General features: G+C 42.1%; 1 protein-coding gene across 2 annotated transcripts in view; it reads left to right on the top strand.

Annotated features, from left to right (window-relative positions):
• LOC112218238 (Usher syndrome 1C) overlaps positions 1-18,898 on the top strand; it is a 55,132-nt gene that overhangs the window by 34,615 nt on the left and 1,619 nt on the right. The window contains exons 15-20 of one of the 2 annotated variants that reach the window (XM_042301248.1): positions 11,671-11,712; positions 13,492-13,545; positions 14,192-14,291; positions 14,773-14,882; positions 15,315-15,370; positions 17,069-17,193. In XM_042301248.1, coding sequence (XP_042157182.1) covers positions 11,671-11,712; positions 13,492-13,545; positions 14,192-14,291; positions 14,773-14,882; positions 15,315-15,370; positions 17,069-17,162 — 456 coding nt within the window. In that variant the 3' untranslated portion in view covers positions 17,163-17,193. The remainder of the gene's footprint in view (positions 1-11,670; positions 11,713-13,491; positions 13,546-14,191; positions 14,292-14,772; positions 14,883-15,314; positions 15,371-17,068; positions 17,194-18,898) is intronic. The other variant, XM_042301249.1, reaches the window with a different exon arrangement.

The following is an 18,898-nucleotide window of genomic DNA, read 5'->3' as shown; positions in this document are numbered from 1 at the left end:
CTAGATATTGTCGCGGTCAGAGAGTATGGCTCTCCACTCAAAACCTTCCCCTTAAGACAGCTTCTCGCAAGTTGACCCCGCGGTTCATTGGTCCGTTCCGTATTTCTCAGATCATTAATCCTGTCGCAGTGCGACTTCTTCTCCCGCGATATCTTCGTCGTGTCCACCCGGTCTTCCATGTCTCCTGTGTTAAGCCCGTTCTTCGCGCCCCCGCTCGTCTTCCCCCATCCTTGTCGAGGGCGCACCTATCTACAGGGTCCGTAAGATTTTGGACATGCGTCCTCGGGGCCGTGGTCATCAGTACCTAGTAGATTGGGAGGGGTACGGTCCTGAGGAAAGGAGTTGGGTTCCCTCTCGGGACGTGCTGGACCGTTCGCTGATCGATTTCCTCCGTTGCCGCCAGGTTTCCTCCTCGAGTGCGCCAGGAGGCGCTCGGTGAGTGGGGGGGTACTGTCATGTATTGTCATATTATGTCTTGTTCCTGTTCTTTCTCTTCACTCCGTTTCCCTCTGCTGGTCGTATTAGGTTACCTTCTCTTCCTCTCCTTCCCCCAGCTGTTCCTCATCTTCTCTAACTACCTCGTTCACTCTTTTCCCACCTGTTCCCTTTTTCCCTCTGATTAGGTCTCTATTTCTCTCTCTGTTCCTGCTTCTTTCTTTGTCAGATTCTCGTTTGAGTTTCTCATGCCAGAACCAAACTATCGTCTTGTTTGCTTCACCCTTGTCCCATCCTGTCGGAATCTGCCTGTTCTTCTGATGCTACGTGTGATCAGGTACCTCTGTCCGCTACGACCCGCGCCTACCCAGAGAGACCAGCAGTCTGTCGCCGCAACCCAGCTATTCTCCTCTGCTGCTAAGAAGGGGACTCTTTTGTAAATATCAGAAGGACTTTCTGTTTCATTTGTCGCCCTCTCTGAGGGTTGTCTATTTTGCCATTTTTCTACATCTGAAGAGGATCTATGTCTTCCCTGTGTTTTTACATTAAAGGACTCTGTTTTTGTTAAACCGCTTTTGGGTCCTCACTCAAGTCATAACAAATGTACCAGATACTCAACTAGTCTAAAGAAGGCCAGTTTTATTGCTTCTTTAATCAGCACAACAGTTTTCAGCTGTACAAACATAATTGCAAAAGGGTTTTCTAAAGATCAATTAGCCCATAAAATGGATTAGCTAACACAACGTGCCATTGGAACACAGGAGTGATGGTTGCTGATAATGGGCCTCTGTACACCTATGTAGATATTCCCTAAAAAATCTGCAGTTTCCAGCTACAATAGTCATTTACAGCATTAACAATGTCTACACTGTATTTCCGATCAATTTTATTTTATTTTAATGGACAAAAAAATGTGCTTTTCTTTCAAAAACAAGGACATTTCTAAGTGACCCCAAACTTTTGAACGGTAGTGTATATAGGGTTAAATCACAGGGTTAAAGCTCTGATGTCAGTGGTTTTATAATGAGCGGTTTGCTCTGGGTTTTAGCAGTAGAATCCCTATGTGTTCTTTTCAATAATGTCCATGGCGCTCTGCTCACTGAAACCCGCTGTAACCCCATTGTTTGCTGTCCTTTCTGCCACTGCTCGGATGTTCCTAATAGCAAATCGCTCCTAGCCCGCCCAACCAGAGGCGTCAGATGGGCCCTGTCATGTCTAAACCAGTCATGCTGTCCCAGAATCAGTCCCATCGACCTACCCTACATGCTGAGGGCTTGGTAAGAAACACAGACTGTCCGCCTACTCCTCCTCTCTCCCTCTCCCTAAACACCCTCAACCCCTCTCCGCATGCTTGCTGTGTTCTCCTGTCACTCTCCCTAGCCGGGGTGCTACGTTTGTTCACGCTGTTTCTCTGCTGCACCAGACAAGGCTGGTTAGTGTACCGATGCTAACTTCCTTATCAGGAGGAGTATATAGTCAATTGTGAGAGGAGTGAGAGTGTATTGTTTCTTTGCCTGTCTGAAATTCGGAATACATTGATGTTCCCGATAGGTTGTCTATAGGTTGTCTTTGCGATGCTATTCATCTGAAAGGGGACAGATCCACAGGGGGGAAAAGCCCTTAAGTTCACAGACAAAAGTTTCAAAGGCGGAACCTAATTACTTTGGATTGTTTCAAAAATCTCTCTCTATATACATCTTTGGACGTTTATTGGATAGAGAGAGAGCTATAGGTGAATGGTAGGAGAGCGATTGCTGAAAGAGCGGTGGGACGGAATCGAAGCAGTAGATCACCAGACCAACTCAAGCTGTTATCTGCCTTATGAGTCAGAGTCACAGAAACAGAGGAGAAGCTCTGCTGCAGTTTGATAGATGCTGAGACCCTCTCAAGCCCCACTGTCCGTCTGTAAGACTGACGCTCTATCTGTTGCTATTTAGACCAAACAGGATGCCCATCTCAGCCCGTCTCTCCCTCCTGTCATAAGTGCCTGTTGATTAAATGGATGGCCACCACCCGTGGATATAGCCTACAGTACAGTTTAGGTGCAGTTCGTTTCAGGCTCTGACGTTTGGTGACTGCTGTGTTAGCACTAAAAAGATGTCGCATAAAGTTGACTTTTCCATTTTTTTCAATTGTTTTATTCTTTTCACTGCGTCAAACGTTTTGGCTTTGCAGCCTTCTTCAAGTCTGTAGGTAATATTTTAACCCTGTCCTTATCAAGAACACTGTCCATATCATATTTTGCATATCATTTATGAGTTAGGCTCACATATTTATCAACGATCTAGCCTGATGCCCTTTGTGGTAAGCTATCTCGTACATGTACATAGTGTATCCAAATGAGCGGACGGTTCACGTCTCATAACCCCAATTGCTCTTTGTGCCCGCTCCCGTACCCTATAATTCTGTATTCCTTTGCATTTGTATGCGTGTAGACCAGAGAATCTGATTGGCAGATGAGTGGCAACCTCGATTAGAAGCACATGTTGCTCGTCAGTTGCTCACCTGTGTTCCCTGTAAATGCTGATCATTAAAAGGAGAAACATCTGTGTACGCTACTGCTGATGCAAATAAAATAATAAACCAAATCGAAAAATGATATCAGCCTTACGCAACATCTTTTTGAGTGCAGACCCATCTTTTTGAGTGCAGACCCATCTTTTTGAGTGCAGACCCATCTTTTTGAGTGCAGACCCATCTTTTTGAGTGCAGACCCATCCTTTTGCAGACCCATCTTTTTGAGTGCAGACCCATCTTTTTGAGTGCAGACCCATCTTTTTGAGTGCAGACCCATCTTTTTGAGTGCAGACCCATCTTTTTGAGTGCAGACCCATCCTTTTGAGTGCAGACCCATCCTTTTGAGTGCAGACCCATCTTTTTGAGTGCAGACCCATCTTTTTGAGTGCAGACCCATCTTTTTGCTTATGAGTTTACAGGTTTTAAGAGATCATGAATGTATTTACATGTGAGTGCCTTTGTTCGGTCGGAAACAACCCTCCTTAGGAAGGTTGTTGGCCTTTCAGTGGCAAGCTGTTTGGCTCTGATTGTCTGAAAGGCGTCTCCACTTTCCCGTCTTCTACTATTGTTCACTCTGGAAGGTAGGTAGCCAGCCTTGTCGACGGTTCCCATTGGTGATGAGCGTAGTAGAATAGTCTCACTTAGATTCGCTTTTCTAGATATCTGAGTTAGTGATTGCTCTTTAGCAGTCTGATGGCCTTGAGATAGAAGCTGTTTTTCAGTCTCTCGGTCCCAGCGTTGATGCACCTGTACTGACCTCGCCTTTTGGATGATAGTGGTGTGAACAGGCTGTGGCTCGGGTGGTTGATGTCCTTGATGATCTTTTTGGCCTTCCTGTGACATCGGGTGCTGTTGGTGTCATGGAGGGCAGGTAGTTTGCCCCCGGTGATGCGTTGTGCAGACTGCACCACCCTCTGGAGAGCCTAGCGGTTGAGGGTGATGAAGTTGCCGTACCAGGCTGTAGTTTTCTTTAGCTCCCCACTGACCATTCCCCATATTCTTATGTTAGAATTATTGTTCCAGTATTCACTTTTGATGTGCTAGAGTTTCGGCTGGAAAACGTCTGTGAAACAAAGAACATTCCTTGGGTTAAATACTGGAGTGGGAGAGAAAGTCTCCTTCTCCTGTAATTTATGACAGGGTGTGAACTGTCGACCCCCCAGGAGCCCCGTGGGAGAGAGAGGGCCTTGTTATTGTCATCCATTGCCAAGCTGATCTGACCCGTTCAGATCCTCACAGAACAGTCATGACACACCCTAAGGCATAGAGGGAGGGAAGGAGCTTGGGGAGAGGGAAAGCGAGGTGTCGTAGTGTCAATCTCTAATGACTACTGTCTGGTTCCTGTGTTACAGCCCCCGGAGATGCTGAAACGGATGGTGACGTATAACACCTCGTTTAGGTCCAACAACAAGAGACAAGTAATCCATCACCACCTGACTGTGCTCTCCTCTGCTCTGAGTGGTTCTCACTAGTTTAGTGGCTGTTTTCCCTTGTTCTTTCTAATCTAAATCAATCCACCTTTCTTCCTCAGAGTGACGTGTGGAGTGACTGCCTCCTTTATTTCCCTGGTTCCCAACCTGTCCTTTCTGTTGGATGCAGTAGTCCCTTGTACACATTCGATAGCTCAACTAAATTGACTGTGGAAGTTAAGTATTATGCACATGCATTGGGCCTTCTTTTGTCTCAAGGTAGATATGCAGATGGAGTGGATGCTGAGTAGTGTAGATATGTGGTTGTACGTCTTCTTTTTAGGGTTCAGGGTGCCCTGAACTGACAGACCATTGTCCCACTGTAAATGGCACATGAGTGTTCGATACAAACTGAGACCACAACCAACTTCCTGTGCAATGGGAAGAAGGGCTTCCATGTTTTTACTCGACCCTACAGATCATTGTCATTAAAAACCTCGAGTTGACATTCCTTGCCTTAAAATAAACTCTGTGGCACCCTGCTATTGCACATATTCTGCACTATAGCTGGTGGAAAGTAGTGCACTATATAGGGAATAGGATGCTATTTGAGATACAAACTTGTACCGCAGAGAGCCTTTTGTACCGCAGAGAGCATCAATGTCATTGCAATAAATTGGCTTCTCATTCAGCCAGATTTAATTAACATTCATTCTGGCTCCCTCAGACTGATATCTTCAGTCATGAAGGACGCTTTACAATTAAATTGGCATTTGTTTCAAACTGGAGACGTCTGCTTTTTGAAATGGAAAGTGCAGTGTGATTGCCTTGTTAACTGAGCTGTTGCTGCAGTGGTTGAGACATGAGTCCTCTTTCTCCTGAATAGAGATTGAGGAGCTGTGGCCCTCAGATGTTGAAGGCCACAAATGACGGTGTTTGTGTGCGTGTATATCAATGAACCTCCTTTTACAATGTTTTGCAGTGAAAATAAGAAATGCTGTCGCTATCCCGCTTTACAAGACAAGGTTGTTTACTTCAAAAACATCTATATTTTATAGTAGCAACCAATGTGCTGAAACACTGAAATGTGTTTGTTTTAACAATCGCTTGTTATCCATCGCTTTCTACTGCATATAATCATAAAACAATTAAATTATATATTTACATTAAAAAACAGTCATTCCAATAAATGTTATACCCTTTGATCTTCAAGAATAGGATTTGGAAATATGGAAGTATAGATTAGCCAAATTGTTTTACCTGAGCACTAAGGACTTATTAGCCAGCCCCACTCGGTTGTTTATGATTTTGTTGTCATGGAGGACTGATTGGACTCATTGATTTCAGTTGAAAATGAAATGCTGCGCTCATGGAATGGCATGCTTAGATCACTACTGAAAAGTGCTATTTACATGTGAAAAATGAATGGCATTTGCTGCCTTTGCTATACTGTAGGACTATTGTTTACCTTTTTGTTGGTGACACTTTGATATCTTGATAATATGCAGCTGTTTCAAGGGCAAATCCACAGATGAAACTAACAAACCGTCGCCCCACCTCTGTTTTGGCAAAAAGCTGAGGGATGGGCCTGGATGCAAGGATGGACTATCCATGATATCAAAATGATTGTTTTAACCATGTTATGAGGCCATACAGTGTTTGTTTACATTTACAATGTTTACAAACATTTAGAGAAAAACGTGCTTATATTTTGGGTTCTCATGGAGTGTAACACTTGAACTAAGCTTATGAGGCATTTATATTATTCAAGAATCAAAGGATATACAGTTGAAGTCGGAAGTTTACATACACCTTAGCCAAATACATTTAAACTAAGTTTTTCACAATTCCTGACATTAAATCCTCGTAAACATTCCCTGTCTAAGGTCAGTTAAGATCACCACTTTATTTTAAGAATGTGAAATGTTAGAATAATAGTAGAGAGAATGATTTATTTCAGCTTTTATTTATTTCATCACATTCCCAGTGGGTCAGACGTTTACATACACTCAATTAGTATTTGGTAGCATTGCCTTTAAATGGTTTAACTTGGGTCAAATGTTTCGGGTAGCCTTCCACAAGCTTCCCACAATAAGTTGTGTGAATTCTGGCCCATTCCTCCTGACAGAGCTGGTGTAAATGAGTCAGGTTTGTAGGCCTCCTTGCTCGCACACGCTTTTTCAGTTCTGCCCACAAATTTTCTATAGGATTGAGGTCAGGGCTTTGTGATGGCCACTCCAATACCTTGACTTTGTTGTCCTTAAGCCATTTTGTCACTGCTTTGGAAGTATAATTGGAGTCATTGTCCATTTGGAAGACCCATTTGCGATCAAGCTTTAACTTCCTGACTGATGTCTTGAGATGTTGCATCAACAGATCCACATTATCTTCCCTCCTCATGATGCCATCTATTTTGTAAAGTGTACCAGTCCCTCCTGGAGCAAAGCACCCCCACAACATGATGCTGCCACCACCGTTCTTCACGGTGGGGATGGTGTTCTTCGGCTTACAAGCAGCCTCCTTTTTCCTCCAAACATAACGATGGCCGTTATGGCCAAACAGTTCTATTTTTGTTTCATCAGACCAGAGGACATTTCTTCAAAAAGTACGATCTTTGTCCCCATGTGCAGTTGCAAACCGGAGTCTGGCTTTTTTCATGGCGGGTTTGGAGCAGTGGCTTCTTCCTTGCTGAGTGGCCTTTCAGATTATGTCAATATATACTGTGGATATAGATACATTTGTACCTGTTTCCTCTAGAGGTCGACCGATTATGATTTTTCAACGCCGATACCAAACCGATTATTGGAGGACCCCAAAAAAACTGATACCGATTAATCGGTCGATTAAAAAAACAAAAACATTTATTTGTAATAATGACAATTCCAACAATACTGAATGAACACTTATTTTAACTTAATATAATACATCAATACAATTTACTTAGCCTCAAATAAATTAATGAAACATGTTCAATTTTGTTTAAATAATGCAAAAACAAAGTGTTGGAGAAGAAAGTAAAAGTGCAATATGTGCCATGTAAGAAAGCTAACGTTTAAGTTCCTTGCTCTTAACATGAGAACATATGAAAGCTGGTGGTTCCTTTTAACATGAGTCTTCAATATTCCCAGGTAAGAAGTTTTAGGTTGTAGTTATTATAGGAATTATAGGACTATTTCTCTCTATGCCATTTGTATTTCATTAACCTTTGACTATTGGATGTTCTTATAGGCACATTAGTATTGCCAGTGTAACAGTATAGCTTCTGTCCCTCACCTCGCCCCTACCTGAGCTCGAACCAGGAACACATCGACAACAGCCACCCTCGAAGCAGCGTTACCCATGCAGAGCAAGGGGAATAACTACTCCAAGTCTCAGAGCGAGTGTCGATTGAAACGCTATTAGAGCGCACCCCGCTAACTAGCTAGCCATTTCACATCGGTTACACCAGCCTAATCTCGGGAGTTGATGGGCTTGAAGTCAGAACAATGCTTGAAGCACAGCAAAGGGCTGCTGGCAAAACACACGAAAGTGCTGTTTGAATGAATGCTTACGAGCCTGCTGGTGCCTACCATCGCTCAGTCAGACTGCTCTATCAAATCATAGACATAATTATAACAAAATAACACACAGAAATACGAGCCTTTGGTCATTAATATGGTCGAATCCAGAAACTATCATCTCGAAAACAAGACGTTTATTCTTTCAGTGAAATACGGAACCGTTCCGTATTTTATCTAACGGGTGGCATCCATAAGTCGAAATATTCCTGTTACATTGCACAACCAATGTTATGTCATAATTACGTAAAATTCTGGCAAATTAGGCGGCCCAAACTTTTGCATATGCACTGACTCTATGTGCAATGAACGCAAGAGAAGTGACACAATTTCACCTGGTTATTATTGCCTGCTAACCTGGATTTCTTTTAGCTAAATATGCAGGTTTAAAAATATTTACTTCTGTCTATTCATTTTAAGAACGGCATTGATGTTTATGGTTTGGTACACGTTGGGACAACGACAGTCCTTTTTCGCGAATACTCACCACATCGATTATATGCAACACAGGACACGCTAGATAAACTAGTAATATCATCAACCATGTGTAGTTAACTAGTGATTATGATTGATTGATTGTTTTTTATAAGATAAGTTTAATGCTAGCTAGCAACTTACCTTGCCTTTCTGCATTCGCGTAACAGGCAGACTCCTCGTGGAGTGCAATGAGAGGCAGGTGGTTAGAGTGTTGGACTAGTTAACTGTAAGGTTGAAAGATTGAATCCCCGAGCTGACAAGGTAAAAATCTGTGGTTCTGCCACTGAACAAGGCACTTAACCCACCGTTCCTAGGCTGTCATTGAAAATAAGAATGTGTTCTTAACCGACTTGCCTCGTTAACTTCTTATGGCTGCAATCCCGATAACGGGAGCGATATGACAACAGCCAGTGAACGTGCAGGGCGCTATTTTCAAAATATCAAAAATCTCATAATTAAAATTCCTCAAACATACATGTATCTCATACCATTTTAAAGCTATTCTTGTTGTTAATCCCACCACAGGGTCTGATTTCAAATAGGCTTTACAGCAAAAGCACCACAAATGATTATGTTAGGTCACCACATATCGCCACAGAAAAACACAGCCATTTCTTTCCAGCCAAAGAGAGGAGTTTCAAAAAGCACAAATAGAGATAAAATTAATCACTAACCTTTGATGATCTTCATCAGATGACACTAATAGGACTTCATGTTACACAAAACATTTTTTTTTTTTTTGATAAGGTTCATATTTATCAAAATATGAGTTTACATTGGCACGTTACATTCACTAGTTCCAAAAACATCCAATGATTTTGTATAGCCATATCATTCAACAGAAATACTCATCATAAATGTAGATGATAATGCAAGTTATACACATGGAATTATAGATATACCTCTCCTTAATGCAACCGCTGTGTCTGATTTCCAAAAAACTTTACGGAATAAGCCAGCCATGCAATAATCTGAGACGGCGCTCAGAAAAATTAGTCACAATTAGCCGGCATGTTGACGTCAACATAAACAAAAAATTACATGATAAATATTCCCTTGCCTTTGATGATCTACATCAGAAAGCACTCCAGGAATCCCCGGTCCACAATAAATGTTTGTTTTGTTCGATAATGTCCGTTATTTATGTCCAAATACCTTCTTTTGTTAGAGCGTTTGGTATACATATCCAAACACTAATTCTGGTCAGCATTATATCGGACAAAAACTTCAAAAAGTTATATTACCGGTCGAAGAAACATTTCAAACTAAGTACAGAATCAATCATTAGGATGTTTTCAACATATAGCTTCAATAAAGTTCCAACCGGAGTATTCCTTCTTGTATTCATGAGCAATGGAACGCAAATGGGTACCATGAGGAATAAGCTTGATCAGAAAATGGCTGACTGCCATACACCTGATAGATTCTACTCCCACAACACCAGAAGTCTCATTATAATTTCTATTGATGTTTGACATCTAGTGGAACCCCAAGGCAGTGCAACATCATTAATATCTCAAGTGGATTTCATTTGAGACTCTGGTGAATACATACAAAGCTTTTTGATTCTCATACAAAACATACAAAGCTGAGACTTTTTCACTTCCTGTTTGGATTTTTCCTCAGGATTTTGCTTGCCATATGAGTTCTGTTATACTCACAGACATCATTCAAACCGTTTTAGAAACTTTAGAGTGTTTTATATCCAATACTAATAATAATAATATGCATATATTAGCAACTGAGACTGAGGAGCAGGCATATATGTTTACTTTGGGCAACTTATTCATCCAAGCTACTCAATACTGCCCCCAGCCATAAGAAGTTAAATAAACATTAAATAAAGGTGTTAAAAAAAAGAAATTGGCCAAATCGGTGTCCAAAAATACCGATTTCCAATTGTTATGAAAACTTGAAATCGGCCCTAATTAATCGGCTATTCCGATTAATCGGTCGACCTCTAGTTTCCTCCAGCGTCTTCACAAGATCCTTTGCTGTTGTTCTGGGATTGGTTTGCACTTTTCGCACCAAAGTACGTTCATCTCTAGGAGACAGAATGCGTCTCCTTCCTGAGCGGTATGACGGCTGCGTGGTCCCATGGTGTTTATACTTACGTACTATTGTTTGTACAGATGAACGTGGTACCTTCAGGCGTTTGGAAATTGCTCCCAAGGATGAACCATACTTGTCAAGGTCTACATTTTTTTCTGAGGTCTTGGCTGATTTCTTTTGATTTTCCCATGATGTCAAGCAAAGAGGCACTGAGTTTGAATGCCTATTCCTGCTCTTTTCCAGCATTCCATCCAGCCCATTTGGTGTGTTATCATAGTGGTCTCTGACTTGTGGTCAGACTCGCTCAGGTGGAACAAATTTAAACTTCCACCTTTTTTCAACGTTGATTTGAATGTCAAACAGAGTCAAAGATTTTTCAAAAGTATCTGTAATCTGATTACCATATTTTTGCTGGTAATTTAACGGATTACAGTTACCGTTTTTTGGTAACCCCGTTTTACGTTACTCCCCAACCCTGTAGGCGCACCAGGCTTGAGTGTGTCAAGAACTGTAACGCTGCTGGGTTTTTCACGCTCAACAGTTTCCTGTGTGTATCAAGAATGGTCCACCACCCAAACGACATCCAGCCAACTTGACACAACTGTGGAAAGCATCAGAGTCAACATGGGCCAGCATCCCTGTGGAACACTTTCGACACCTTGTAGAGTCCATGCCACGATGAACTGAGGCTGTTCTGGGGGAAGGGGGGGGGGGATGTTCCTATTGTTTTGTATACTCCGTGTGTATAGTTAGCCTTCTCTCTACAGTCGCATAGACCTTGTCAAGACATGGAAAATGAGTCCACAGCCTTGGTTTTTGTTGTATTATAACATTCATCAATTTGAAATACCATTTAAAGGCAGAAGTGGTTGTCAAAGGAAATCTAGCCCTTGTACACTCACCACACTCCTTCTCTGTTAGAACCTAATTACATCATTACATGCCAACGTCATTTAGAAAAGTAATACGCTACATTGCCCTGGTTCGGGTTGAACCTATGAAGTTTTACCGTGCCGTAGACTAACAAAGGAAAGGATAGTCATTTCTGCTCCTACCACAGATTGTGTAAGATGTCATATTACTGAGCAATAAATCAGTTAAGAGACCAGGGTGATATAGGGCCTGTATTATAGGCCTATTGTTCGACCATACTTCCTAGTGGCGCTGACCCTCAATGCAGCATTGCCATCTTGAACTGTCTAATATGTTGTTTTGTCTTTCAGGGCTTTCAGAAATACGTGGAAGACTTTGATCCCCACTCCATGGTACTGTATGTCTGTCTATAGCTGCAAGACCTTTAGACGTACAGGATCATGTCATGGGTACAGGCATGTGACATGTGCCAACGAAGATCTGTTAACCGTGACTATAAAGCCGTTTGTAAATGTCAGTCTCCATTGTGAGCCATCCCATAGCTGACCTTCTCGGTTCCGTGTGGCCATTGAGTCACTGTAACAGTCATTCTGTGTTCTTCTGCCTTCCTGGAAACCTCAGTGGGACACCTCTAGTCTTCTCATCTTTCTTGGAAATAGTCAATGCGCCTCAGGGAAATGGTTTTCTATGCCTAAAGCCATACATTGCCTTCGGAAAGTATTCAGACCCCCTTGACTTTTTCTACATTTTGTTACGTTACAGCCATATTTAAATTGATGAAATAGTTATTTTTCTCTCTCCCTCAATCCACACACAATCCACACACTATCCTATAATGATGAAGCAAAAACAGGTTTAGAAATATTTGCAAATGTCTTACAAAAAGGACTGAAATAACACATTTACATAAGTATTCAGGCCATTTACTCAGTACTTTACAGCCTTGAGTCTTCTTGGGTATGAAGCTACAAGCTTGGCACACCTGTATTTGGGGAGTTTCTCCCATTCTTCTCTGCAGATCAAGCTCTATCAGGTTGGATGGGGAGCGTTGCTGCACAGCTATTTTCAGGTCTCTCCAGAGATGTTCAACCGGGTTCAAGTCCGCGCTCTGGCTGGGCCACTAAAGAACATTCAGAGACTTGTCTTGAGGCCACTCTGGAGGTTGTCTTTGCTGTGTGCTTAGGGTAGTTGTCCTGTTGGAAGGTGAACCTTCGCCCCAGTCTGAGGTCCTGAGCGCTCTGGAGCAGGTTTTCATCAAGGATCTCTCTATACTTTGCTCTGTTCATTTTTGCCTCGATCCTGACTAGTCTCCCAGTCCCTCCCCCTGAAAAACTTCCCCACAGCATGATGCAGCCAACACCATGCTTCACCGTAGGGATGGTGCCAGGTTTCCTCCAGACGTGATGCCTGGCATTCAGGCAAAATAGTTCAATTTTGGTTTCATCAGACCAGAGAACGGAAAACCCTAATTGGGCTGTCATGTGCCTTTTACTGAGGAGTGTTCCAAACTTCTTCCATTTAAGAATGATGGAGGCCACTGTGTTCTTGGGGACCTTGAATGCTGCAGAAATGTTTGGATACGCTTCCCCAGATCTGTGCCTCGACACAAGCCTGTCTCGGAGCTCTACGGACAATTCCTTTGACCTCATGGCTTGGCTTTTGCTCTGACATGCACTGTCAACTGTGGGACCTGATATAGACAGTGTGTGCCTTTCCAAATCATGTCCAATCAATTGAATTTACCACAGATGGACTCCAAGTTGTAGAAACATCTCAAGGATGATCAATGGAAACAGGATGCACCTGAGCTCAATTTCAAGTCTCATAGCAAAGGGTCTGAATACTTATGTAAAAAAGCTATTTCTGTTTTTTATTTTCAATATATTTGCTAAAATTTCGAAACTTTTTTTTTTTTTGGGCTATGTCATTATGTGGTATTGTGTGTAGATTGCAGAGGATTTTTATTTATTTAATCCATTTTAGAATAAGGCTCTAACGTAACAAAATGTGGAAAAAGTTAAGTGGTCTGTATACTTTCCAAAGGCACTGTATATAATAGAGATATAATGTATAGATTGTACAATCCATACATATCTATTCACTGTGATCCAGTGTTGTAATGTTATGTGTTTTGTTTTGACTCCATCCATCTCTGCTGGTTGTGTTAACAGTTCTCCTCGGAACAGATAGCTGGGCGAGACGTGAGACTACTGAGAATCAAAAAGGTAACCAGAATTACCATCAGGATGAACTGTCCAGTTTTGACTATACTTTTCAGGTTGTTATATTTTTATTTAAGGAAAGAAGGATCGAAACAAACTTACCTTTGGGGACAATGAAGTTAATTGGCAAAACAAAAAGTGAAATCCTGCACTGCAGAATCATCTCTATTTCCTCAGACAGACAGACATACAGTAGGATGATGGTGATGATGATGATACATCTAAGGCTTTAAAGCTGCAATATGTAACTCTTTTGGTGACCAGACCAAATTCACATGGCAATGTGAGTTATAGATCTGTCATACTCATTGAAAGCAAGTCTAAGAAGTGGTACATCTGTTCTATGTGTGCTATTTCTATGCTTCCCGTTCATAAGTTTCGTTTTCCATCTTTTACTTTCTTTTTTTGTACACCAGCTTCAAACAACTGAAAATACTATATTTTGGTTATGGAAAATATATTTCACAGTAGTTTAGATGGTACAATGACTCTATACTATACTTGCTTGTTTTGTCACATAAACTGAAATTAGGTGAACTATTAGAATTTTAGCAACCAGGAAATGGCGGAGCGATTTCTTTACCGTGCATTTTTAAATCATATGTAATCAATGCATAACATGTATTTCCATGTATCTCTCTTACCTCAGGTTGGACCACTTGATCTGGCCGTGGAGGGGGGAGTAGACTCCCCTCTGGGAAAGCTAGTGGTATCTGCCATTTATGATGGAGGCTCGGCAGACAAACATGGTGAGTTCGTGTCAACACTTGGATTGATTTAATTTAAAGGTTACAAACATCAATATCTTCTCTCAACCCTCTGTTGTCACCAATAGAAATTGAATGACATGTTTTTGTTTCATATTTGACATACAAACAGAATGTCAAAAGGTTTATTCCATCTATCAGAATGATATTCAATGGTCTGATTCTGCTCTTATTAGTCTATGGCTGTGTTTACACAGGCAGCAAAGTTCTGTTATTTTGTCCAATTATGGGCAAAACAGTTGATTTGATTGGTCAAAAGACCAATTAGTGGAAAGATAATCCGAATTGGGTGGCCTGTGTACATGCAGCCTTTATGTCCCTGTGGAGCAATATTAGTAGAAATTAATCCCAGGCTATTGAGTGGGATCTGTTTACTAAACGTAAGTTGGTATAGGCAGCACTATTCACCCAGAGGTTGCTGTATGTAAAAACAAAAGTAATTTTTGTGTGTGTGCCTCCCCAGGTGGGATAGTGCCAGGAGATGAGGTGATGGCTGTGAATGGGAAGATCCTGACAGACTCCTCACTGACAGAAGGACAAAACTCTTTGACCCGTGCCTGGAACAGTGGAGGGGTAGGATTTTGACTGTCTCTTTTACACTCTAGCAACAACAATGTCTAAGACCAGAAATACTGGGGGGTTATTTCTCACAGCATAAATCAACGAGTTAGGCAGCTAACTCTCATTTACTATTCTCAATAAACAGGCGAGGGAGCATATCCGAGGCTATCAGTTTGCTCCTGTATTGTGGAATACTACCCTGGTTGTTTTGTGCTGACGGTAATTTGTCTTACATGAGTCTTATTGATAAGACCAGCCCCGATCAAAACGTCGACAATCGGGACAGTTGGTTTTATAGTGAGGGGGAGGTAGATTTATTTGGATCAATAGTTCCTCTGTGATATTTTTGTAACCCTGTAAATCCTATGTGGAAGAGGGACAGTTCATCGTTATATGAGCCAAGCGTCACTGATTTTTTAAATTTATCTGAATGTGTGCCTTTAGGATTGGATTGACCTGGTGATAGCAGTGTCACCTCCAAAAGACTATGAAGATGAGGTGTAAGTACATTCTCTCCATCAACTCCACATGTGGTACAATCTCTGCAGTATGTGAATACAAACAATGCGTAGCTTATAAATGCTCACAATGATTCAGTTGAAGGTAGATGCAGGGCGTAATGTTTCAATACACTTGTTATTTACAGTGCATTCGGGAAGTATTCAAGACGCCTTGACTTTTTCATGTTAGTCTTATTTTTAAAAGGATCACATTGTTTTTGTTCCCTCATCAATCTACCCTCAATACCTCATAATGACAAAGCAATGTTTTTAGAAATGTTAGCAAATATATACAAAAACTAAAACAGAAACCACACCGTTACATAAGCATTCAGACCCTTCACTCAGGACTTTGTTGAAGCACCTTTGTCAGCGATTACAGCCTTGAGTCTTCTTGGGTGTGACGCTACAAACTTGGCACACCTGAATTTGGGGAGTTCCTCCCATTCTTCTATGCAGATCCTCTCAAGCTCTGTCAGGTTAGGTGGGGAGCGTCTCTCCAGAGATGTTCAATCAGGTTCAAGTCCGGGCTCTGGCTGGGCCACTCAAGGACATTCAGAGACTTGTCCCGAAGCCACTCCTGCGTTGTCTTGGCTGTGTGCTTAAGGTCATTGTCCTGTTGGAAGGTGAACCTTCGCCCCAGTCTGAGGTCCTTAGCGCTCTGGAGCAAGGATCTATCTGTACTTTGCTCTGTTCATCTTTCCCTCGATCCTGACTAATCTCCTAGTCCCTACTACTGAAAAACATCCACACCGCATGATGCTGCCACCACCATGCTTCACCGTAGGGATGGTGCCAGTTTTCCTCCAGATGTGACGCTTGGCATTCAGGCCAAAGAGTTCAATCTTGGAGTAATTTAGGTGCCATTTGGCAAACTCCAAGCGGGCTGTCATGTGCCTTTTACTGAGGAGTGGCTTCCGTCTGCCCACTCTACCATAAAGGCCTGATTGGTGGAGTGCTGCAGAGATGGTTGTCCTTCTGGAAGGTTCTCCAATCTCCACAGAGGAACTCCAGAGCTCTTTCAGCGTGACCATCGGGTTCTTAGTCACCTCTCTGACCAAGGCCTTTCTCTCTCAATTTCTCTGTTTGGCCGGGCAGCCAGCTCTAGGAAGAGTCTTGGTGGTTCCAAACGTCTTCCATTTAAGATTGATGGAGGCCACTGTGTTCTTGGGGACCTTCAATACTGCATAATTGTTTTGGTACCCTTCCCCAGATCCGTGCCACGACAGGTGTGTGCCTTTCCAAATCATGTCCAATCAATTGAATTTACCACAGGTGGACTCCAATCAAGTTGTAGAAGCATCTCAAGAATGATCAACTGAAACAGGATGCACCTCAGCTCAATTTCGAGTCTCATAGCAAAGGGTCTGAATACTGATGTAAATAAGGGATTTCTGTTTTGCATTTTTCATAAATTTGCTAAACATTTTAAAACCTGTTTTTTGCTTTGTTATTGTGGGGTTTTGTGTATAGATTGATGAGGACAGTTTTTTATTTGATCCATTTTAGAATAAGGCTGTAACGTAACAATGTGGAAAAGAGGACAGGTGGTCTGAATACTTTCTGTATGTGTTGACTGTGATGTGACTATAGCTAAATGGCCTCTCATGTAGTCAAAATGGTGTGTGTTGTGTATGCCTGTTAGACTGTCTATCTGTCGATGTTCATGTCTGTGTGTCTGTCGGTGTGTGTGTTCAGCCCGAAGTCAACATCAGTCAGTCCTACTGTGAACAGAAAGGTGTTTGAAGGCAGTGCATCAGTGTACAGACAAGGCTACCGGCTCCAGTTTTAGCCCTAACCTCTCACCCTGCACACCCCCACCTGTGGGTAAAAACCCTACCCCCACGCACCCCTACCTTGTGCCCCTGCCAGAGGGGATGTTTGGCATGACTGTTTGGCCCCAGGGGGAGGTGGACTGTGTGTGCTTGTGCAGTATGCATCTAATTCATGTGACAGTCTCTCTGTCAATCAGAAACGACGACACACCACCATCAGTAGTAAACAGTATGTACGTTTTATGCCTCTCATTTTAGACACTTGCTGTCACAATGAATGGCAGTGTCTGTCTTCTAGAACAATAGACACACCGCACATACAGAGCATTTCTAAGGCTCTGGCCTGTCCTAAGAGGTCACATCCATAATCAGCATGACCGAGGTAGTGACATAGCCTTCTGCCAGCCTTCAGCAGTTGTTCTGATTGATGTTAGTCAAAGGGACTGTAACATGTTTGGACCTATACTGGGAGATTACTATAGCAGCGATACCCAAACTGTTTTGGTGCTGTGGCCCACCACAAGCTTTGGTATTTTACCTATGTACCCACCACGTTATGACCTACCTAGTTGAAACAAATGTTTCACAATTCATGGCCCAAATACACTGAACAAGCATATAAACGCAACCTTCAACAATGTCAAAGGTTTGACTGAGTTCAAGTTCATATAAGGAAATATGTCAACTATAAGTCAACTAAAATAAATATATTAGGCCCTAATCTATGGATTTCACATGACTGGGAATACAGTTATGCATCTGTTGGTCACAGATAGCTTTAAAAATAGGTAGGGGCGTGGATCAGAAAAACAGTCCGTATGTGGTGTGACCACCATTTGTCTCATGCAGCGCAACACATCTCCTTTGTATAGAGTTGATCAGGTTGTTGATTGTGGCCTGTGGAATGTTGTCCCACTCCTCTTCAATGTCTGTGCCACGTTGCTGGATGTTGGCGTGAACTGGAACACGCTGTCGTACACATTGATCCAGAGCATCCCAAACATGCTCAATGGGTGACATGTCTGGTTGGTCTGCAGGCCATTGAAGAGCTGGGACATTTTTAGTTTCCAGGAAATGTGTACAGATCCTTGCAACATGGGGGCCGTGCATTATCATGCTGAAACAATATGAGGTGATGGCGGTGGGTGATTGGCACGACAATGTGCCTCAGGATCTTGTCACGGTATCTCTGTGCATTAAAATTGTCATCGATATAATGCAATTGTGTATGTAGCTTATACCTGCCCATACCATAACTCATTAGCTTGGCAAAGGATACATGCTCACTAACAGGGATTTAAACTAATTTGTGCACAAAATCTCAGAGAAATAAGTTTTTGGTGCATATGGAACATTTCTGGGATCATTTATTTCAGCTCATGAAACATGGGACCAAAACTTTACATGTTGCGTTTATATTGTTGTTCAGTATAGAATCCAATGGGACCATCCAGTGGGTTCAATCAGTCAATTTGGGGTTACACAGCCATAGGGTCTCTCCACACATCTGCATGTGTGTTATTTCTAACTTGCTTGTTTAGTTTAGTTTATTAGGATCCCCATTAGCTAGTGCACATGCAGCAGCTACTCTTCCTGGGGTCCACATAAAGCACATGACAGAGTACAGAACAGTTACAGACAAGAACAACAATAGATATTATTACGTTCATATTAAAATTAAAAGTAATATATTGTCAAGGCACCAAGCAACAAAAACATGTATATTTACTCACTACCCAGCTAGCAATGAGGA

The sequence above is a fragment of the Oncorhynchus tshawytscha genome, linkage group LG19, assembly GCF_018296145.1.
Source record: "Oncorhynchus tshawytscha isolate Ot180627B linkage group LG19, Otsh_v2.0, whole genome shotgun sequence".
NCBI classification, from domain to species: Eukaryota; Metazoa; Chordata; class Actinopteri; order Salmoniformes; family Salmonidae; genus Oncorhynchus; species Oncorhynchus tshawytscha.
Note: the sequence above shows the minus strand (reverse complement) of the source record. Positions and strands in the feature narration are given on the sequence as shown.